The sequence below is a fragment of the Miscanthus floridulus genome, chromosome 8 (assembly GCF_019320115.1).
Source record: "Miscanthus floridulus cultivar M001 chromosome 8, ASM1932011v1, whole genome shotgun sequence".
Taxonomy (NCBI): domain Eukaryota; kingdom Viridiplantae; phylum Streptophyta; class Magnoliopsida; order Poales; family Poaceae; genus Miscanthus; species Miscanthus floridulus.
In genome coordinates, this window is record NC_089587.1 from 15,926,454 (window position 1) to 15,950,696 (window position 24,243).

At 47.9% G+C, this 24,243-nt stretch overlaps 2 protein-coding genes across 2 annotated transcripts; both read left to right on the forward strand.

The window, feature by feature from the left end:
* Nucleotides 1–17,149: 17,149 nt before the first annotated feature.
* On the forward strand, nucleotides 17,150–18,748 carry LOC136471203 (uncharacterized). Its single transcript, XM_066468944.1, has 2 exons — nucleotides 17,150–17,403; nucleotides 18,317–18,748. Exons 1-2 carry the CDS (start codon nucleotides 17,310–17,312, stop codon nucleotides 18,529–18,531), a joined length of 309 nt encoding a protein of 102 aa, XP_066325041.1. The 5' UTR covers nucleotides 17,150–17,309; the 3' UTR covers nucleotides 18,532–18,748.
* A 1,446-nt stretch (nucleotides 18,749–20,194) lies between these two features.
* Nucleotides 20,195–22,507, forward strand: LOC136471204 (ribosomal RNA small subunit methyltransferase-like). Its single transcript, XM_066468945.1, has 2 exons — nucleotides 20,195–20,627; nucleotides 21,655–22,507. The coding sequence occupies exons 1-2, from the start codon at nucleotides 20,301–20,303 to the stop codon at nucleotides 22,405–22,407; spliced, it is 1,080 nt and encodes a 359-aa protein (XP_066325042.1). The 5' UTR covers nucleotides 20,195–20,300; the 3' UTR covers nucleotides 22,408–22,507.
* The last annotated feature ends 1,736 nt before the right edge of the window (nucleotides 22,508–24,243 follow it).

Consider the following 24,243-nt stretch of genomic DNA (forward strand, 5'->3'; position numbering starts at 1 on the left):
CGATCAGAGTTATAATGGAAACAAAGATTAATTTAATGACATGGTGAAATATTAACATAGTGGACATTTATATACAAGAGATGCTAGCAGATTTTACAACTTTTCTTATAAAAACATTTAGTGAGGGTTATAAATAAATACTATGATCGTAGCGTGAAAGGAATCATTTCTAAGCCCACCAGAAGGTATCCACACACAAGAGTCAGCTCTAGCATTCACCTGTCACCTGCAATAGGGGGAATGAAACCCTGAGTACTCAATTGTACTCAGCAAGACTTACCCGATAGGAGAAAAATAAAAGACTCTAAGGATATGCAAGGCTATCTGGCTTATGGGTTATTGCATCTGTAGGAAGCATTACTAAATGTGTGTCCTTATATTCAATTTTATTAGCAGTCATCATTAGTTCATTAACTAACCATTCTATGTAAGCATCTATGCTACTTTCAAGCAGGTGATAAGCAATCAGAACTATTTTACCATCTTTCATATTCCAATTCTTACTATGGTGCTAGACCATAGCCAAGTCGTACCATCTCACACAAACAGTGATTTGTGAATAAATGTTTCCCAGCTGTGTACCCCAAAACACACGCCTCGCTTGTACCCCAGGCACAAACAAGACCAACCCATTCTACTCCTATCAAGGGGTCTAGGTCCTTGTCCAAACTTAGACTCCAAGCCCCCAACACTTGAGACCCGGTCTCAGTATGGTGCTTAGACCTCCACCTAATATCCACCCCTAAAAGTCAGTTCAAAAAGAGCCAGAACCCATGACAAGAGAGTAACAAGTCTTCCCGCTCCCATAAGCAAGTATGTGCTTAGGATAATAAGTCTATGACCTAACTACCATCCATAGCAACGTACGGTCCTCAATCGACATAGGTGGAACAACTGTAATCCGATCCTTGCTCGAATGCCTAACCAAGTTTAGATCCAAAGTACCATTCTGCCCGGTCTCCAATTATCCTTCCATATATGTTCCATGTGATAGTAATATAATAACAACAATAATATATTTCCTATCTCTCGTGAGTGATAGATAATCACTTGACTTCTACCGGATCCTATAGCATAGCAATCTACATGATCCTGTCATACTAATAAGACTCATGAGATAAGGATATATGTATATGCAAGTGGGTTTTATTCAACTCCTCAAAACTTAATGCACAAACATAAACTAAAGTGCAGAACAATAGGGGTTATGCATCGAGGCTTGCTTGGGTAAGATATAACCAAAAGTTAGCATTCCATCATGGTGACACGATCATCAAGGCACCATCTTTTCCACTACTCCAATCATCTCCACGGTCCATCATTGTTTCTATTATGATATTTGTGGATGCAACGTAGAGACATAAATAATCAACGGCAACCGAAACTCTTAGAAATACAATTACGCCTTGCAAGCTAATGAGCTAGCTTTAACGACTAGTGTACTAGGCTATGTATCCATGTCATCAGGTAAGGCTTTGTTTCTAAAAAAATGTTTTAGTCCTACAATCCCAAGGTGTTTTGGCTTCTTATTAATTAAATTTATATATTTGAAATAGAGCTTATTTAGCTACCTTAGCAAATTAATTATTATGGAGCTACAAAAATTATAGTGAGCATCTCATAATGTTAGGAATTTTCTGTAAAAACTCTAGAGCCAACACTACTACCAAATCCTCATAATAATTCCTATAGGTTAATGTTTTAACAATATTAAGTGCTTCCAATTAATTAGATTACTCTTGAAATTTCCATGAAACTATGTGAACAAAATACACTAACAGGTAGATCATGATTTTAGGAACTGAACAAATTTGGTATTACAATTTTTGGTCAACTACACAAATTTCTATTGAATTTACAAGTTTGGTTTTAGAAACTAATTTAGGAAATGCTTTAGAAAAGAAAAGGGCTAGTGGCGACTTAATCAGCCCAGCAGCCCAACGTGGGTGCGGCCACGCGCGCGTCGCAATGGCCCAGCGTGGCCCAAGACCAAAAGGCCCGCGTGCACGCTCGCATTTTGCAAAAGAACCCGAGACTGATCGGTTATTACGCGGCGCCTCTAATCACTATTGCATGAGAGCCATGTTTTACATTAAGGACCTTGGAACATGTTACCTTCTAAATGGGGCGGTCCCTGGCATACCCGCGCATGACGGCGCGGCACACCGGCGGCAACGACGGTTACGCCGGGCGAGCTAAACCCGCTGCGACAGGAATAAAGGGACGACCAACATCTATGGCTAAACCCACAAGCATGGATGGTGGTTGGAAACTCAGCAGTGTACTACCGGGAGCGGCAGTGGTGGGTGGCTAGCCACAGTGGCGGCGTGCCTATTCCAATGAACCTACGCACTCTCGGAAGGGTAGAGGTGGCGGAGCAGCATCAGTAGCTCACCATGGTGCATGCTCCAATGATGGTTGAAACAGGGGAGCGTTGGGGCGGTCTGGCCACGTGCGACTGAGCGGGCGGTGGCTCTCTAAGCGTGACACTATCGCGTCACCGCACCCATGACAAGAAACCAAGCCAACCTATCATGAGCACCAGCTAGAGTGGATCAACATGAGTCTAGAAACGCCACCAATTGGGTTCTTTCCCCCATGGATTGGGGCTTACCCCCGATCCACTGGCTACGGCGGCGCCCATGGCCGGCAGCGAGCAACACGCTAAATTGGTGGTCAGTAGCGCTTGACCAGGCATGGGGAAGATGGGACGCCTAGTTGCCTTTTCATGCCACCTACTGGTACAAGGAATTGAACTATGAAGCCCTGAGCTAGGCGAATTGGAGTGCACCCAAGCGTGGGCGAGCGGATTAAGATGGGGTGGCTCCATTTGATGGTGGTAGCATGAACACATGTGCATAGGTGGTGGCTCATGTGGCTTGGCACGACGTGCTTGAATGGAGCGGCAAAACCCGAGCGGGGGCTCACCGGCGTCGGCTAGCGGGCGAGGCAGGTTAACATCTCATCACCGCAGTGACCGAGGTCATCGACCTAGGCACAGCGGTACCGGCACATGTCCAGAGACTCGATGGGGCAGGTAGGATGAAAGGTGGGGCGAGTGCCATGATGGCAAGGTGGCTGGCATTGGCGCGCGCACACCGAGGCCAGATGACGAAACCACTGCCAGCCGGGTCGGGCCACGCAAGACCTAGGTGCAACACGGCATAGCCCTGGCGCACGCGCAGGCCGGCGACCATGGCTTGGTTGCGGCGTGACCTCGGCACCACCACAATGTGCCCGTGGTGACCGCGAACCTAGTCCGAACGGCTACCCTAGGTGACATGCCCACATTTCAAAGCGTAGCAAAAGTCACTAACGATCACAGTTGAGGTTCAACTAACTCTACTATCATAAAGTCCATATTGCCAATGACCTAGCAACGCCATTGCCATGACCAGAGGGCCACTAGGGAAGGAGGTAGATGGATGCCATTGTGAGCACATTGCTCTGAACATCAGTTCATGAACAGAGCGCCAACGACATGACTTTGACACGCTTTAATGAGGTTTAGGCAATTTTTGCAAGGGTATCGTGACACCCAACACCACTACCACCTAAGCCATGCTCAAGTACTCACTTAGATGCAACCAACAGTATGAGAACATGAAGTTAGTGTTTAAACAATTTGGTTAGAATTTAAACGCCAAAATGGCATTGTCTACTACCCCTTTCAGACTTTAGAAAAGACAGGGGTTCGATTTGAACATAACAACCATGAACACTTTTTGTCACAATTTTTAAAAAGGTCTAAACCTTGTTAACTTCAACCAACAATTATTTCATGCGTGTTTGAAATTTTAAAACCCAAGAAACTTGTTTGCTAATTTCTCTTGGGCCTCAATCTTGGTGCTAAGCAAGCTCGTAACAGTACTAGGGGTGTTACATCTATGCAATGAAATAGCTGCTCGAATCTCCTCCTTGAGACCATCCACAAAATGATTCACGAAATAGGTATCATCATATGCACTGCTATACAGAAGAATACCTTTGGCCAGCTTCTTGAACTCTATCTGATATTCTTCGACAGAACCTTTTTGCTTCAACTTCTCAAACCGCTTCAGCAGTAGTTGATACTAATTCTAGTCGAATTTGTTCATCACCAGATCACAAAGCCGATCCCAATCAGTGATTTGCCCATTTCGTTGCACAGTTTGCAGCCATGACATAGCCATTCCCTTGAAGTTCAAGTCATAAACTGGGTCCTCAGAGACGGGTGCACCGCATAGACCTCGAAGAATACCTCGCATTGATCCCGCCATAGGCAAGGGAATTCACCATCAAATTTTGGAAACTCCATTTTAGGGAAAGCAGGTGAATGACAATTTGTAGGCGCATCATTGTCATCCGAAATAATTGGAGGTGGATTCAGAGCAACAAATGTACCCTTGCCGAAGTTCTACGATCAGAGTCCAAGGATCCTACTGCAGTGCTCACCGTGCCCCTTGGGCCGCTCCCCGTGATGTAGACTAGGCCCGATCTTCCAAAAGGTATGATAGCGTCGATTGGTGGAGACTCGATGTTCATGATCTAGGCTTTGAACCAAGACTGATTTGGACCCCCGCAATCATTACACCACTGCTCTGTTGGTTATCAACCACGCGAACGTGATTGACCTCGCCGAGAAGGCTTTCCTGCAAGCGAATCGAGAACACAAGCAAGAACGAAATAAACGCAATCTGAAATTGCAAATAAAGGTATGATAGCGTCGATTGGTGGAGACTCGACGTTCATGATCTAGGCTTCAAACCAAGACTGATTCGGACCCCCACAACCGTTACACCACTGCTCCGTTGGTTATCAACCACGCGAACGCGATTGACCTCGCTGAGAAGGCTTTCCTGCAAGTGAATCGAGAACACAAGCAAGAACGAGATAAACGCAATCTAAAATTGTAAATAAATATGAGGCTTATAATAATGAGAAAGAGTTCAAGTCTTTATTCGAAAGGACTAATCGCCACAGGCGAACAAGATCAAGAACTGGGGTCCTAGTTCACAGCAAGCGGCCTTGGCGGCGACAGTTGTAGCAAAACGATGTTTGTTTCACAAGGAAATCAAGAACTAAACAAAACCCAAACCCTAAGGAGAGTGACGGCTGGTATTTATAGAGTCTTGGGCGTCACCCCCCTAGACACGCCCCCTAATGGGCCCAAACACGATACACGGTCCAACGGACCAAAAGATGGTGTTGTAGCACCCTGACAGATTCTGGACGCTGACTTGTTTCGACGATTTCCATTGATTTCGAAGGTCTTTTGACGTGAAACCACTTGGGATTGGCTTCCTTATCAAATTAGCTTTCCATCCATATGTGGATCATTGAAAACGGAATCCGGATGCGTCTTGGGTGACTAGTTTAAGGCAGACTGGTCCTGGAGACCGAGACAGACTCGAACTTGAGTTGTTTTGGGCCTCCACCTCGGGGACTTTCACCGAATTAGCCTCGGACCTACTTCTTGACTTGGACACCCTTGCTGGCCTCCTACCCCTCCATACCATGTGCCAAACATGGTCATATGCATGGGTGTCATATCCTCATCATCTCGTCCCTCACAAGTGAGCACGAGGACGATCCAGGAGCAAGGTTGAGGTCCATCCACCTCGAACCTGGTGGAGGGTGAACCGGCGGTGCAGTCGCACCTCTAGAGAGTCCATGCGCAACGCGGTGAGATCAACCCGCTTCATGACCGCCTCTAGAGATGAAGAGACACTCTCTGCCCGCTGACACAAATCCTCGAACGTCGGTCCATAGTCGTCTGCCACGCCCCCATGGCCCTATTCGCTTCTCTTATAATCCATACTTTTCAGCTTGTTTTTTTAGCCAAAATAGTGTTTTCTCTCTCACAACAAATCAGCTGGAATAGTGTTTCGGCTTATTTTTTCAGCGAAGCGAACGGGGCCCATGGCGTTGAGAGAGTCCAAAGAATTCTGCATCATCATTTGGAAACCCGTGAACTACTTGAACATCTTCTTGAACTGGGATGAGAGCTCTTCAATGGACTTCGCCATCTCCTGCTAGAACTTGGTGGTCAGTCTGGGCGTTCGGTTAACCGAAATCGATCGGATCGGTTCTTCGGTTTTTTAGCTAATTCGGTTACCTGAGAAGAAGGGATCGATCAGTTACTTTGAAAATGCGGAACCGAGGAATTTTGGTTTTGGTTAATTCGGTTCGGTTTTGGTTCTAACCGATGGAATCGAATTTTTCAGGAACTGAGAAACAACACATTCAATTGCAAATTTCGGCAGTATTTTGCTTGATTTTCATGCAGTCAAAAGGGACAATTTAAATAGCAATGCATCATAAAACAACAGTACAACACATATATGTTATTGTTCTCTCAAATATTCAAGCATAAAGCAATATTCAAGCCTGCAGTAAAAAAATAAGAGGTCCAACAGCTTAGTTCGGTTATTTCAGGTCAATTCGGTTAACCGGGTGCTGGAACCGAATTAACTATAATAATTTTAGTTCTTGGGAACCTAGAACCGAATGTGGGACTGAATATTTCAGTTTCAGTTACTTCGGCTTCGGTTCCGGTTAGTTCGGTTTGGTTCTCGGTTCTCGGTTTTTCGTGCCTAGGCTTACTTGGTGGGGTTCCTCTTCGGCGCTAGCATGAGGATCAACTTCGCACGGTGTGCACGAATAGCCCGCGATCACCACCGACCCGCTCAACCAAAGCACGGACCTCTGAAATCGCGAGTTCAACACCGAAACGGAACTTAGATTCCTACCGTCTAGAATTACAAGCGCGATCAAGGAGAGGAATCACGACGGCTTTGATACCAATTGTCACGATCTCGCAAGAAATCGGACATGATAACTAGAGGGGAATATGGGATTTGGGAGAAGCAGAGAGTTCAGGCAGGCAGCAAGAATAGAGGAACCGAATTGTATTCAGAATAGGGAGTTTCAGACTTCTGTTTCAACATACCGATTCAGTTACAGGACGAGGCTTATATACATCACCGCCACTAACACCGCTACGAACAACTATCAGCGACTTAATGGCTTGCTAACAACCCACTCACACCGCTGCTTGCTACCCCACATTGTCAGCAGATGGTGTTGCTGTCTCTATTGTTGGACGCCCCACAGTTGTCCTTCTCTTCCTAGTCTTCTTCACAATGTTCCTGACACGGACCTATGGCTACCGGCTATGGCCAGTCCGAAAGCATGTCTGATTGTGGTGGTATAGCCCCCAAGACATGGGCTGCGCCCCCATGGGTGGCTCGGCCCACAAGGTTAAGGCGTGCACGGCGCTGCTCTACGTGCACCGCAAGACATTGTATAGTACCAAATAGGCTACTTTACTTATAACCCTACCTCCTCCAGAGTATATAAGGAGAGGTAGGGGCCCCCTAGTGGATAGGATCTATCAGAGTGGATCTACATATAGATCAATACAATACACCAAAGACATATGACGTAGGGTATTACGTCGATCAGACGGCCCGAACCTATCTAAATCGTTGTCTCTGCGCCTTGTGTCACCATCTGGTTCCTGATCACGCGCACCCCCACCGATAAATCTACCATCGTGGGATACCCCTCGGTGGACCGTCGAGCATATTATGTCGACAGTTGGCGCGCCAAGTAGGAGTGTGCGCTTGATCCATGGCGAGCCAGATGGACCTCAAATCAACAGCGCATTCTCGTCATCAATCTCATGGAGATCCAAGCCAGTCTACAACGACGATTCATCGCTGGCTACATCAGCCCCCGTGACTGTGGATCCGATCTTAGAACCACCTCCGAGGTCGTCTTCACCAACAACTCACCGCCCGCCAGCTGCTCGCCGTCAACGCCGACCAGATAATGCCATACGTCGCCGACCAGACGCTCCGTCTAAAGCTAAGTCACGCTTTAATATTCTTCTAAATATTCTCCAATCTCCGTATATCACCATAATGTTTCTCCGAGCTGTTTTCTCCATATTTGCTCTCCAAACGATTTTTCGAACCCCCGAACAGTCGCGTTGATGCTTGGACGCCTCTAGAGACAGCCCTGTCTCTGGCTCCTCCCTACACGTGCTACGGGCTCCACGCTCTGCGTTATGGGTGGTCGGCAGCGGCTCCTTGGTCACGCCTGTTCCTCCTATATGTGCACGGGCTCTGCGCTCGACGTTATGGACTATGGGCTAGCTAGGGCTGGAGACTCAGCTACACACTAACTGTTCGGGCAGTTTATATTAAATATATTTTCATGCCAACTGATCGTCGAACTGCATACGCCGTTTCATCACCATTGCTGATTTTTCTCCGGAGTTTATTTATTTGTGCGTCATGTACTACTCGTTCTACATGTTTGCATTGTAGGATCATCGTCCAGGTGATCGAAACACCTGGTGCTCGGGCTTCCCCACCGATCAACTGGTCGGACCGCTCGGTTCATGGACTCCATCGCCGACTAGTTGATTGGACTGTTTGCCGCTCGTGCTTCATTGCTAGCTACAGCGGTTACTCCTCAGCGCTCGGATTCTTCATGCTCGAGGACTAAGTGGGCACACTTCACCGCACGAACATCGCTAGCTATGCCGGGGACTCCTCGGTGCTCGAACAACACCGCCTACGCCGGGGACTCCTCGGTGCTCGGTCATCGTCAGCGACGCCGGGGACTCCTCGGTGCTTGGTCATCGTCAGCAACGCCGGAGACTCCTCGCTCCTCGGTGCTCGGACATCGCCAGCTTCGACGGGGACTCCTCGCTCCTCGGTGCTCGGACATCGTCGCCTACGCCGGGGACTCCTCGGTGTTCAGACATCACCGCCGACACCGGGGACTCCTCGCTCCTCGGTGCTCGGTCATTGCCAGCGACTCCTCGCTCCTTGGCGCTCGGACATCGCCGCCTACGTCGGGGACTCCTCGCTCCTCGGTGCTCGGTCATTGCCAGCGACGCCGGGGACTCCTCGCTCCTCGGTGCTCAGACATCGCCGCCTACGCCAGGGACTCCTCTCTCCTCGGTACTCGGTCATCGCCAGCGACGCCAGGGACTCCTCGCTCCTCGGTGCTCGGACATCGCCGCCTACGCCGGGGACTCCTCGCTCCTTGGTGCTCAGTCATCGCCAACGACGCCGGAACTCCTTGCTCCTCGGTGCTCGATCATCACCAGCAACGCTGGGGACTCCTCGCTCCTCGGTGCTCGGTCGTCGCCAGCTTCGCCGGGGACTCCTCGGTGCTCGGACATCGCCGCCTACGCCGGGGACTCCTCGGTGCTCGGTCATCGTCGGCGACGCCGGGGACTCCTCGCTCCTCGGTGCTCGGACATCGCCAGCGACGCTGGGGACTCCTCGCTCCTCGATGCTCGGTCATCGCCAGTGACGCCGGGGACTCCTCGCTCCTCGGTGCTCGGTCATCGCCAGCGACGCCGGGACTCCTCGCTCCTCGGTGCTCGGTCATCGCCAGTGACGCCGGGGACTCCTTGCTCCTCGGTGCACGGACATCGTCAGCTATGTCGGTGCTCGGACCTCGCCGCCTACGCCGAGGACTCCTCGCTCCTCGGTGCTCGGTCATCGCCAGCGACGCCGGGGACTCCTCGCTCCTCGGTGCTCGGTCATCGCCGCCTACGCCGGGGACTCCTCGCTCCTCGGTGCTTGGTCATCGCCGCCTACGTCGGGGAGTCCTCGCTCCTCGCTCCTCGGTGCTCGGTCATCGCCGCCGACGTCGGGGACTCCTCGCTCCTTGGTGCTCGGTCGTCGCCGCCTACGTCGGGGACTCCTCGGTGCTCGGATCTTGTTACGTTTTGTCGGTGTGCTATCAAGCTACTCCATGCTGTTTGGATCAGGGTGCTGATCTTGGGCAACACGTCTGGGGTCTTGATACGAACATGTCGGACGACGTCAGCAAGCTTTCAGACTTCTTTTTCTTTGACCCTGCTACAAGATTCATTCTTTATCTTCCAGCAGGCTCAGGGACTAAGTGGACACACTTCACCTTGCGGTGAATGTGCTTGTTCTCATCTCGAGGCTATGGCCGGGGACTGGCTGCCTGCTCGGCTGGTCTTCTATTTTCTGACCCTAGCAACACGTGACTATGTCACCTACTGTCAGGCTCGGGGACTAGCTGTGGTGGTATGGCCCCCAAGACATGGGCTGCGCCCCCACGGGTGGCCCGGCCCACAAGATTAAGACGTGCACGACGCTGCTCGACGTGCACCGCAAGACATTGTATAGTACCAAATAGGCTACTTTACTTATAACCCTACCTCCTTCATAGTATATAAGGAGAGGTAAGGGCCCCCTAGCGGATAGGATCTATTAGAGCGGATCTACATACAGATCAATACAATACATCAAAGACACAGGACGTAGGGTATTACGTCGATCAGACGGCTCGAACATGTCTAAATCGATGTCTCTACGCCTTGTGTCACCATCTGGTTCCTGATTACGCGCATCCCACCAATAAATCTACCATCACAGGATATCCGTCGGTGGACTGCCCAGCATATTCTGTCGACGCTCGTCGATCGTCTGACCGTGATCGCTGGCACTGGGCGCTTCGACTGCTTTTTCTTGGAATCAACAGGTTCGTGGTGACGGATTCAAGCATGTTTGCTTGAGACCCTCGAAAACACATGCCAGGCAAGTGCTCCTAGGCGCAAATTTTCTCTGCCTGGGTCAGGATTGCTGCCTAGCAGGCAGCATTCAAACACATCAAACACGTCTTCACAATGGGTGTGATTAGTTGTCTTCCATGTTGAGCCTGACCTGGTATATATCGCAGGCCTGGCCTAGTCTATGCGAGACAATTTTGTTTGGATAATAGCATCTGCATGTCCTGGCTAGACTGAGCCAATGTTTGGTTGCCTGGATGTATAGAAAACATATACACGCTCAATAGCTTGTATCTGGCTAGACTGGCTGCGGAGAAACGGAGGAAGTCCCCGTATCTAGAGAGCCAAGCGGCGCCCGTCGACTAGTAGGTCCGAACGCTAGTCCAGACAGCACATCGCTCGAAGGTCATATCCGTCCAACCAGATTGCGGTTAAAGCGGGCATCTAGTCACGTCCAATATTATAATATCCGCGAGAGTTATAATTCTTCTAAATATATACAATATCTCTTTTGTCGAACACATACAAAAAAAAAACTATCCTCACCGAAATTTTAATTTAGGCCATGTTTAGATCGTAAAAAATTTCAATCCGATAAATAGTAGCACTTTCGTCTTATTTGGTAAATATTGTCCAATCGTGGACCAACTAAGCTCAAAAGATTCATCTCGTGATTTCGAACTAAATTGTATAATTAGTTATTTTTTTTACCTACATTTAATGCTCCATGCAAACAGCTAAAAATTAATGTGATGGAGAGAGAGTGAAAAAACTTGGAATTTGGAGGTGATCTAAACAAGGCCTTAAAGGCTAACGACCTGCACCCGCTGACTCGCCTGGTCGCCCCATTCCGAGCATTAAATGTCAAGTCAAGCGCAAGTGTGCAACTGTATCGTAAGGTTAACCGATAAACATGCATATACACCACAATCCATGAAATAAAATGGAAACGCTCTACCCCGGACGTTCCGACACTTCACCCACTCTCAGCGCCACCCGTGCCACGCCCACCCGGCCTTTGAGCCACCATCGCCCGTGCTGCCCCACCCTGCCCTCTTTGCGCCGCTGCCTAGCTTCGCGTCGCCGGCGAGCACACCGGTGACCTCTACGCGCCACCCACTCGCCCTATGCACCACCACCGCCCGTGCCGCCTCCACACCTGCCCTCGTGGGCCACCGCCAGCTCCGCATTGCTAGCAAGCACAACGGTGACCTCCATATGCCAACGAGCCTCCATTCGCCGAAGCAGCAAGGAGATATTTGCGCTAAAAGAGCATGTTGTGAACCTATGTTTCAAGTGTTTCAGGTGTTTTCGAGGTATGTTACAACTGTTTTATATCGATGTTGCAAAAGTAGATCGGGATGTTGCACATGTTGCAATGGCTATACACGTATTTTTCAAGTGTATGTTCGAAATGTTTCATCTGCATCAGACGTATGTTGCAGTATTTTTATCTCGATGTTGGAAAAACAGATCTGGATGTTGCATATACATGCATGTGGTAAGCCTATGTTTCAAGTATTTCAGGTGTTTCATACGACTGTTGCAAGTGTTTTATGTGAATGCTGCATATGTTTGCAATGTCTTTTAAGTGTTTTCCAGGTGTTTTGCACGTGTTTCAGACATATGTTACAAGTGTTTCAGTTATTTTCGGACTTATGTTGCAAGTGTTTTCACAAGGAAGTGGTGTTGCATATATTGCAATGGGACCCACCAACACCAGCCACATGCTGCAGCTGTTGGGTGACGTCCAGGCGTCACGGGCCCACTGCTAGGGCGCCGGTAAACGGGCACGTGAGAAAATGAGCACAGGTGTGGGGGCCCACGTGGTAGGGCACCCGAAAAAACAGCGTGGGCTCTCTCTCTTGCAAACGCAGCACCATCCGACCCTAGCGCCCTGGATCGGATGTCCGGGCAATAGCAAGTCTGAAAATAAAAAGCCTATATGCATGTCTGTGGGCTAGCCCATTTAAATCCGCAGGATTGCCGCGGCTTCCGGTCCAGCGGGCCGGTTGCGATCGAAGCGGGACTGCCTGCCTGCCAATGGTGGGCTGCACGAACGCCCGAAGCAACGTGAGGGAGGCTTGCATTATCTTGGTTGGAATTGGGCCGACGTCGCCGGGGGCGAGCGTCTCAGTCAGATGGGCCGAGGTTGCCCCGTCGCGTACTCGCGCGCAGGCAGCTGCAGCGTCGTCGTCCAGGCCGGATCCGAGCCGGTGGAACCCGTGCGCGTCCGGGCGGCTGATCCGGTGATCCCCGAGCCCGTGCGCGCAGCCGAGGCCGCCGTGCGTGCCCGTGCACCACCGACGACAACAACAACGAGCCGATCGCGGCGAGATCTCCGTACCAGAGGTCCAAAGCCAGGCCCCGACGCTATAGTACGTGGCCACGTACGAGCCCCTGGAATTGAAACCCCGGCGCCCTGACTGCCATCGCCAACGACCTGCCGGCCGGTCCCAACAGACACCCGGAGCCAAACCCATGGATTCAGCGTATCCTCATGTATGTACTCCCATATCCTACCTGCAGCAGCAGCGCGACGTCAGTGCAATGCAAGTGTGCAACGCATGCCTGGGCTCGCGATCCGCGGGCACATGCGCGGCCGAAGGCCCGGCCCCGTGTGCCCGCCGACCTGGCCGGGATCGCATCAAATCGCCAGCGAACCGCACCCCCGGGCCCCGGCTGATGGTACAAGTACAGAGAAGCGCGTGCGTGCCGTGCGTGCGTGCGTATTTTGCGCGAAACGAAAAGGCGACAGCGGCATTCCGTACGAGTTAAACGCCCGGCGCCCGCCCTGTGTATGATCCTGGATCTATCTAAATCTAATTATCTATATACCAGGATCACGTCCGTGCGTTGTAACAGGGACAAAAATAATACCTGGCCATCCCAACGTGTGCAGTGCTACAGTGACAAACGCAATCGTGAGCAGCAGACACTCCCACACATATCGACAGCCGTCGACTATACGCTTTGGAGTGCGAAAAATAATACTGTGATAATTCATTGTTCTAGAAAAAACGATATAATTTCAATAACATTTTATTTAGCCAATCATCACTGTTACATGAAAACCATAATGAGATAAGCATCAATTTTACATTTTGAGCTGAAGAAATTTCAACATGAAGTGCATCAAGAAATTGATGTTTTGTCACCGGACACTAAAATCTACTTTATCTTAGCAAAATATTGTTTTGAGCCAATAGCTTAAAGATGAGCATCAATTTTACGTAACAAGGATATTGAAACAAAAAATTCACATAATTCAAGTACATAGTTCAAAATAAAGATCGCAGGTGAGCTACTGCCACTACAAAGATCAGTATAAGAAATGTATCTGCAAAACAACAATAATTAACAGCTAGTTATTACACACATTCAATCTTTAAGCTATTACCTATCATGTTTCAAATATAATTTACACATTTTTAAAATAATCAAATCCATTTTCTTGTCAGAGCACAAGACCTGGCTCCGAAACAAATGGCAACACAAGCAATTAACAAACTGTACCATTCAAAAAAATCAATAAGTAATGCTCTCACTAGAGAATTGAAAATGAAAGTAAGTAGTTCTCTTTAGTGTGCTAAGCATCACCGGTAACATCTAAGGAAAGCACCAAACATACAAGGAGAAAGAATGAGCTCCTTTTGATCATCTACACATAAATTGCAGTGAGTTTCATCATCCATGTGTATATTCAAGTAAATATTTTTATTCTCCCTTTAACTATTAAAGACATAAGACATAATAGTAAAAAGCATAAGACACCATCAATTTGTGGCTAGTTGCTTACACATGTATCAATGTCACTGACACACTGAACTTCTAAGGTCTGCAGTGATGTTTCATTCTGAATCAGACGTTTTTTCAGGTTTTTCGCAACCGAAGTGAAAATCCCTATGCAATTTATCAAATGACAAATGACCTATGCAATTTATCAATCTTCCAGTGCTGTATTTGTTTCCTAAGCACAAATTCAGTGGAAAACAAAGCTGCTCTAGAGCAAATATTGCCCATGGCACACCTACACGCCAAAGATTATTCAAAGAACAAACATATAGGAGCTGAAATGCCTTGATTAATGTCTAAGGTTGCAAGAAAATATAGTACTTGATCATTTATCGCACCAAAATGATCAAAGAAATGAATTTACCTGTGAAGGCACTCTACATAATCATTGTTACTTAGATCACCCATGTTATTTTTGTTCAAACGGAGGATAGTTCAAACGAAATACTATAAGAATGAACTTAAAGAAACCCCTAGAAACAAATAGGACAAATGACATATGCAATTAATTTATCAATCTTCCAGTGCTGTATTTGTTTCCTAAGCACAAATTTAGTGGAAAAGAAAGCTGCTCCAAAGCAAATATTGTACTCATTCTTATTTAGTATTGACATGACCAACTAACTATGTCTTAAATAAATAAAATGTAGTTCATGAAGTGCAAGAGTAAACCTTTACTATGGAACCAGAATGCGCAATGGCCTCCCTTCGCTTCCTCTATTCCTTAGATATTAGTGATTTCAAGCCATCTCTATTATGTACCATAATGGAAACTTACCATTGCAAAATTAACAGTTACACTACCTTTGGTTGAATGAGATCGTAATTTTTGTAGAAGCAGATTTCCCAAGAAGATTATAAAGTTTGTATCAATAACAAGCTAAAATAATTTGAACCACAACAAAAGTGAACAACCTTGAAAGAGTAAGAAAAAAAATGCCACAATAGGGTTCATAATAAGTTTGCATCTGTTGATCATCTATTATGGTCTGTCAGTTCTGCTAAACCAAAAGAAAAAAGAAATGGTACAAGTAAATTTTTCGCTAGATAAATGCCTTTGTCTACACTGTTCACTGTCCGACAAAATCAATTTTGCATATTTTTTATCTGAAGATATTGGTCTCAGCCTTGCATGTGTCTGTCTACCACAAAAAATATATATTTGCATAGCGTTACATGTGTCCTAACTAGATTTTGATAGTTTATTATGTGAGAAAAAATGGAGCCTTCAACAAAAAAAAAGAAAGATGGAGAAGCAACCTGAAAACTATAGGGACGTTCAAACAGGAATTGTACTTGGAAGCAAAGCTTTGATACACACCCTCGCTGAAGTCGCTGAAGCTATGAATTTATCGTAAATGCCATCCCGAAGTTATTATGAATTATTGGCACACATAAAATAAACCGAACAAAAAAGAGAGTGAGAGATATATATTTATTATCGGATCATGAACAGTGGAGAGAGGCAAAACCTGGATTGCCCCTAGGGCCGTCTGCAGCGTTGTGGCAGATAGTTGAAACCAGCAAACAATTAAAGTCGACTGAAACAAAAGGCTGAAACAACAAGGATGAAGAGCCAATTTTAGATTATTGGCATTCGGATAGAAGTCGACTGAAACTACAAGGCTGAAACCAGGGGCGGAGGAAAAACTAGGGCCACTATGGCCACGGCCCTAGGCGTTGGCCCATTTTATCTACATTGTAGCACACTGTTTCAAAGGGACCCAATTAATCTACCAAAATGAGCCCATGGAGTGGCCCTAGGCGTTGGGCCAGCCCAGCTCCGCCACTGGCTGAAACAGAACGATGATTAATTCAATCACAAACTGCTTATTGTAGAAATTATTGCATTCTGCTTATTCTTGATAGTAGTTCAGGGCAGCAATCTCATGCTCGGCACATGGCTAGGTTTTCTTAAGATGCAAGCAGCAAACATCAAAACCACACCATGCTACTGTACATGTATATGTTCTGATCCAAAAATCTCAGTATTTTTACAAAACCTTGGATCAGAGCACGATGGTGATGGGGCAGTATAAACCTCACCCCTCTTTATTCCATGACGCTGTTGCTGATGGTCGCTGGCCACCGGGTGATGGCCGCTTTGTCATCTGGTCATCTCAGTACTTAGATATTATGGGGAAAAAGAACTAAAATAGAAAAGGGCACACCTTGGATGGCAACGTCGATGATCCACAATCTTGATTGGCCAAGACGGTTGCAGCTGTGGCTTGCCGTTGACCCGCCATCGTGGGTTTTCACCTTAGATCATCTCCGTTGTTCGTGCAGCGACGAGGGAGGCGTCGGCGGGGTAGGCGTGATCGTGATGGACATCCTTGCTCAATGCACGACTGCAGCAATCTAGCGAGGAGGACGCGATCAGGCAAAAGCACGCGATCGGTGCTTCCTTGAAGAAGAACGGGCGTGGTGGCCTCCAATCAATGAGGAGCGTCCGCGAGCGAGGGGATCATGGAAGAGCACGCAATCGGTGAGGGGCACGGGGGAGAGGGTCGCGATGACGTGGGGGCGTGATTGGAGGACTCGATCTCGCAATTTGAAGGGAGCGTGATTGGAGGACTGCGAGGATTGCGAGAGAGATGATGGATGATGCCGGGGAGACACCGAGCGGGGGATGAGTCGAGCACATGCCGGGGGATGCATGGGACCGAGCGGCTTTAGAGTCGTACCTGTGGACGAAATAGTTAGGAATGTTTTAGTTGTAGATATATAAATATAATATATATACACACAACACAATACGATGGCCCATTACATTGGCATTAGCAGTCGGTGAGAAACAGGCAACTAGGCAAGCAGCGCGAGACGACATCCTAGCTAGCTCGAGGAGCACGCACAGCCGTTGTCCGGAGCCACGGCGAGGCTGGGAGACCGTGCCCGGCGGCCAGCGGAGCCGCCGCGCGGACCAGGCGGCGGCGGGGCGTCCAGGGCCGCCGGGACGCGCGTCATGGCGTGGTGGCGCGCGCGGGTCGTCGCGCCGGCGAGGCGCGCCTGGCTCGCCGTCGTCGCCGCGCGCGTGCGCCGCCGCAAGGGCCGCACTGGTAAGCAGCCTTTTTCTTCTCGCGCTCGGCAACCGCCGCCTCCTCCTCTAATTCTCGGCTGATTCAGTTGGCTCGCCGGACGGCAGCTAGTAGAGCATCGCATCGCTTCTTGGGCCTGCATTCCTCGGCCGATCTGAAGCGATCGAACGAGCAAATGAGCAGGAACAGCTCATGATTCAGTTGGTTCGCCTTGTGTAGTTGTTAGTTTCTACATATATTTTTTTTCTGTTCTGATTAGTTCGCTGAAATTAGTTATATATATATATATACGACAATCTTGAAGCACATGAATTTCCAATGTTGCATAAACTCCTAGTATGTGCGTGGTATGATCTAGCTAGCGTCTCAGCATTTTGATTCTCACAAGAATCTGATGAACACCAAACAGTGTCAACAGAAGTGGCCATACATACATTCGCAGTAGAGGAAACAGGGGCGGACACTACCACGCCACCTTGTGTGGTCTTGTGCTCCTAGCGCCTTTGCTTTCAACGGTTTGTTTGGATACACATGGGCAACTTTTGCCAATTGATTTGTACGGAGTATACTGCCATATGGCATTCTGCTTTTTTTTAATCTTTGTTCAACATCCTGGCATATATGGCATAAAAGAGGCATATGGCATTCTCCTGTAGTACCGCCCGCAGGATCATTTTTTTTAAAGAACTTTCTTCCTCCACTAATGTCTTACAAAACTGCGCCCTAGATACATTCACGAATACTTGTCACCGTTGATGCGGCTTGACACGGTTAATTCACTCCAAATCTCTGATCCCCATGAACAGTGACACCATCATGTGGTTTGCAGACAGACAAATTGTATCACCAGCTTGCTACGTAGAGTACTCCATATATAACACTAACAGTTCCTCGTTGAAATGGGCCGCGTCTTGGCACGTTGGCTGCAATGCAGAGCGCGCAGCAGGAATCGTGGACCTCCACAGGGACGTGGAGACCTGCGGGTACCACGACGTCCAGGTGATGTGGGACATGCTGGGCCTGGACACCGGGGCGCCTAGCAGCGCGCCGGAGCGCCGGAAGCGGTCGCCGTTCTGGACCTGGACGCCGTCGTTCTTGCACTTCGGATCGTCGCGCCGCACCGGCACGGGCACGGCCGCCGCGCGGTGAGGCGCGCGCGCGCTCGCCGGCGCGGCACCGACGCACCACCGTGCGCGATAGACGATGACTAGGCAATGTCTGTGTCTCTGTGTGTGTCGGTGAAAAGCTCCACTGCTGCGACCTGTGGGGGGCCTCTGGGGCATACTATCAGTTTAATTTGACTAGGAAATGGTGCTGGTGTGTGCGCTATGCACTAGTACGTGCACGGTGCACCTTTTACTGCGCATTGTAGAGAGAAGAGAAAAAGAAAACGTACATAAAAAATCAGCTCTAATTTCCCATGTTTATTTTGTTTGGTGTTTGTCCTTATGTGGCATGATGACTGGTCGAGGCACAAACATGGCGACATGTCAGCAAAGTGCAAATGGAGGAGCATTCTTTTCAGAACTGGACCTGACCTGACTGCAAAGTTTGATGTGAGGCAGAACTCTGTGCCAACACGATCCCGTAGTCTGTAGTGATCTAGGCCTCGTTTAGATGCCATCCAAATTTCAAGTTTTTTCACTCTCTCTCCATCACATCAATTTTTAGCCGTTTGCATGAAATATTAAATGTAGGTAAAAAAAATAACTAATTGCACGGTTTAATTCGAAATCACGAGATGAATCTTTTGAGCCTAGTTGGTCCACGATTGGACAATATTTGTCAAATAAGACGAAAGTGCTACTATTCATCGATTTGAAATTTTTTCACACTCTAAACGAGGGCCTAGTACTAGTCTTTCGGCAGCACGCACAATAACGTGACGCGTGAGTGATTGGGAAGTGTCATGCATGACAATTCGAAATAAATGTATCGTATCATCTTATGATTTTGGTTTGCCACGTACGTACACTACGAACTTGGGCTCCTTATGATATTACCACAAATATACCTGTCTTTGCAACCTAATTAATGCTGCCAGAGAGAGAACAAAGCATGCCACGTTAGAATCAGAGCATCGAAAAAAAAAAGTTGACGCAAAGTCATTCAGAAAGCTTATTGTGTGTGCTAGTCTAGAAGAAATTTTATTTCTTGTCCAGGAGAGAGATTAAATAGCTACCGACTCTCAAATAATCTAGCACGATCTCTCAGAAACCATTCTCTTGCAGCTCACATAACTCTCCGTTACATTATTCTTTTTTTTATTTTCAAACCTCATCTAGCTAGCTATTTGCAAATTGTTATTGTGGACACCCTTACAAAAAATGGTGCTGAAGCTGAGGCTATGAAGAAAAGAAATCTTGATCAACTATGGGATGATCTAAAAACTAAAAACAGTACGTATTGGATAATTTATGCTGAACAATTTTTTCAAAACATTCTATAAGTCTCAAATCCTAAAAGCAATAATCACAGAAAAACCGAAGCTTTGGTAATTGCACATGAATCTTTGAAAGCATGGGAGTTGTTCCTCAGATCCTTGGAATTGGCATATATTAAGCACAAAAAAATCCATTCGAACGAAGAGGTCGCTTCCATGCTTGATTTATCTACATACTTGTTACAGGGGACTACAGGAGTATGGGCTATGGAATCCGCTCAAATTCGTGCGAGATCGAGGAAAATGAAAGCATTGAACAAAACTGGGCCGTGCGAGCACACGTATTTGGGCTGGCCCAGTGGAGGCCCGAGCTGAACAACCAACACCTGAACGCTACATATCCCCGAAGCCCTAGCCGCCATCTCTCTCTGTCCATCGCCGCAGTGCGTGCGCGCTACAACCCATCGCTCACCACCACCTGCTCCTCCAGCGGCGGCGGCGGCGGCGCCCCGGGCGAACCCGAATCCCCAACACCATGGCGGGGGGCAAGATCCAGAAGAAACGCCACGGCGCGGCGGGAGGCGCCGGCGGAGGGGGCGCCCGGCTGCAGGGCGGTATCCCGTTCGAGAAGTCCAAGGGGCAGCACATCCTGAAGAACCCGGCGCTGGTGGACTCCATCGTCGCCAAGGCCGGGCTCAAGCCCACCGACACCGTCCTCGAGATAGGGCCGGGCACAGGAAACCTCACCAAGCGCCTCCTCGAGGCCGGGGTCAAGGCCGTCGTCGCCGTCGAGCTCGACCCGCGTATGGTGCTCGAGCTCAACCGGCGGTTCCAGGGGCACCCGCTCTCCTCGCGCCTCAAGGTACCATTCTCTCCCAGCTCACTCCTAGTTCCCGTGGTTGTTGAATAAATTAATTGTTTCCCTGAAGTTCCCTCTTTGATTGTTACTTGCAAGTTTTTTCAAGATTTTTTTGCTGTTTCCGATTTTGGTTAACTTGATGTCTTATCGACTGCTAATGGAGAGGATTTGTAATGAGCTGAATGGTGTCGTGGAGCCTGAAAACTCAGGTTTACAAGCTTCATGTTTGAAGTAGTTGATTAAGGAGAGTTTTCTCTCTCCCATTGTGATTCCTGTTCTTGGTAGTACTGTTGGTGAACAGGTTATAATTTTAGGAGCTTACGTGAAGACATTTGGTTCAGTGTCAACTACTGCTAAAGTGTAGCACATGTAGCTGACAAGATGCATCATAGATAATAGCCTACATGAGCTAAAGTGCTGAACTAGTAAAACGCTGAGGATCTTGGCTTCACTGCCTCATGTTAGAGTTTTTAGGAGCTGATGAATCAGTAATTGCGTCAGGATGTTCATTCCAGTGTACCATTGGCATTTGTGGTACATGTACATGAAGAGCCAGTGAGTTAGGTTTGTCAGAAATGAGTTTACTTTTTTATGAAGGTGCCGTGATGTGGTTATTGTTGGTGACTTTTTCCTACTGGTGCTATTCATATCATCATGCACGAGAAAGCAAATTGAACTGGGGTAAATCAAATCCTGCAATGAACTATCTATGATGCATCTTGTCAGCTTTCGGTTAGGCATATTTACGTGATAATGAATGGTTTGCAGGCAGTTAATTTTATGGATCATTCATCGGGGATAAGGAAATTAATTTTAATTGCTATGAAAACGAAAACTAGCCTGATACAATGAAGTTTAAGATGGTCAAAGTAGATGGCAGTAATGTGAATCCTCTGTTAGGGCCATCTGGATTGTGAGTGCAAATTGAAAACATCCATTCATTATATGGATTTCTTCATCTTGTTTTGCTTTCCCTTCCATAGTAATATGAACACATAATTGTAATACAATAAGTTGTCTCATGATGCAGGTTATCCAAGGAGATGTCCTCAAATGTGATCTCCCATACTTTGATATTTGTGTGGCGAACATCCCGTACCAGATCTCATCTCCCCTTACTTTCAAGCTTCTGTCACACCGTCCAATCTTTAGGTGTGCTGTGATTATGTTTCAACGTGAATTTGCCATGAGACTTGTGGCACAGCCAGGAGATACCCTCTACTGTCGTCTCTCGGTGAATGTGCAGCTCCTGTCACGAGTGTCGCATCTCCTAAAGGTTGGGAGGAACAACTTTAGGCCTCCACCCAAAGTTGATTCATCAGTTGTGCGAATCGAGCCCAGGAAGCCCCTCCCTCCTGTCAGCTTCAAGGAGTGGGATGGGCTTGTGAGGATTTGTTTCAACCGGAAGAACAAGACCCTGGGCTCCCTCTTTAAACAGAAGCGTGTTCTTGAATTGCTAGAGAAGAACTACAAGACTATGCAGTCTCTCCAACGTACACAAGATGCAGACATGGGCGAGGAGAAGATGTCTGCGGACGACGTCGCGTTGCTGGCTAATATGGTTGAAGATCTGAACATGGAGACTGGCGATGAGAAGGAAGATGATGAAATGGAAATGGATGACGGAGACATGGCTGGAGATGGTGCTGGAAGCTTTAAAGAAAAGATTATGGGTATATTGCAGCAGGGCGATTTTGCAGAAAAGAGAGGTTCCAAGCTGAGCCAAGTTGATTTCTTATACCTGCTGTCTCTCTTCAACAAAGCTGGTATACATTTCTCGTGATTGATGCTCTGATGGGCCAGCTACCCTTGATAAGTCTGTTTCTTTGTTGGGAATATTGTGTTTTTGCCCCTATTTTGATGTCCAATTGTGATTTTACCCTCGTTTTTGTTATCGTTGTGATTTTACCCCTGCTTTATAACTATTAAGGCTCAATTTACTCTTACTTTTAACTCTGTTAGTTGTATCTGAAATAAAAATAATAAAAAATAATAAAACCCTTCACAGTAAAACCAAAAGACAACAATACCCTTTATCCACTCGTACCCTCCCCAATCCATCCTCTATGGTATCCCCTCTATCTCTCTCATTCTCCTCACGTCGCATGGGGTGCGGCTAGGTGGCTCCTTGCGCTGTGGGAGCCCAGCTCGCGTGCCTCGGCGCTGGCCCGCGCCACCGCGGGAGCTCGCCTTCCACGTGCTCGCCGGAGGCGCCGCCACTGCGCGTGCTCGCTTTGCTTGCCGCGCCGTGCGCTCGTTGGCCGCTACCGTGCGCTCGCTTACGGCGCTAGCCTCACGCTAGCCGGCCGCCATCGCTGCACTCGCTTGCGCCGCTATCCCCGCGTGCGCTCGCTCCGCTGGCCCTGCGCGCGCTCGTCGGCCGCCACTGCTGCGCTCGCTTGCGCCGCTGGCCTCGCGCTCGCTGGCCGCCGCCGCCACGTGCGCCCGCTCGGCTGGCCGCGCCGATACTACGTACGCTCGCTCGACGCAGCGTGCGTTCTGCATCTTTGTGGTTGGGTGAGAAGTACAGAACGAGAGGAGAGAGGAAGGGACAAGGGAGAGAGAAAAAAGTCTGATATTTATTTCGCGAAGACCGGTTGAAAAGTTGTGCATCATATGTAACATGTTACAAGCTGTGCAATGATGTTGCCAATTTTTTTTAAAAACAGAAGTAAAATCACAATTTATTCAGATAAGTAGGGGTAATTTCGTATGGGCAAACTTGTCCTTACTGAGCCCATTTAACACCATTACCTGCTGTTCACAGAATAGGGGTAAACTTAAGCTTCGTTTTAAAAAAACAGGAGTAAAATCACAACGATAACAAAAGCAGGGCTAAAATCACAACTGGACGTCAAAGTAGGGCAATAATGCGATAGCCCCTTCTTTCTTTTGTGTTATTATAATTACTGAATGAAGACACCTAAACTTGTGCTCATAGAAATTTTGATAAGCTCGTCCTAGTTGGTTGAGCTGGTAAGGAAAGAAATTCTATTTGCTATTGCCTTTCCTGTGCTGGATGGTGACTTTACTAGTATCGGATTTGGCACAGATGTCATTCCATCCGCAGCAGCAGGGACAACAGAACTTTCGATCCACGTGAGTACTTGGCAACAGGCATATATATATATATAAAAAAAAAAAAACTCGGCCTACGGTGGGCAGACAGCTCCCGCAACTTTGTGCTTAAGGAAGAAGACCTTCTCACGCAGGCCGAGAAAACCCCCGAACACCGTGTCCCGCCCTTACACAGCTCGTCTCCCGCAAGCATATATAAGTGTTAGATTAGACTAACACTTCTGTTTTCTTACGACAATGCAGTCATGCAGATACAATATGCACTGCCTTACTCCCTCTTTTCTTACAAGGAACGGAGGAAGGCGTTAACTCTGTTTTTCTACAATCATAGGGCGTTAAGTCGTTAAAAAGGAGATGACGAGCCGACACTTCGCTCGACACGATCGCACCACTCTTGACCGACTAGCGCCCTAGCCAACACAGTGGTTAACTCATGATGAATGCCAACGTGTCTAGCTAGTGCATTCACGCCTGCCAAAAAGAGAGATTTCGATTTATTCGAACTGAGTAGGACATCTAATTTTTTTTAAAGAAAAGAGTG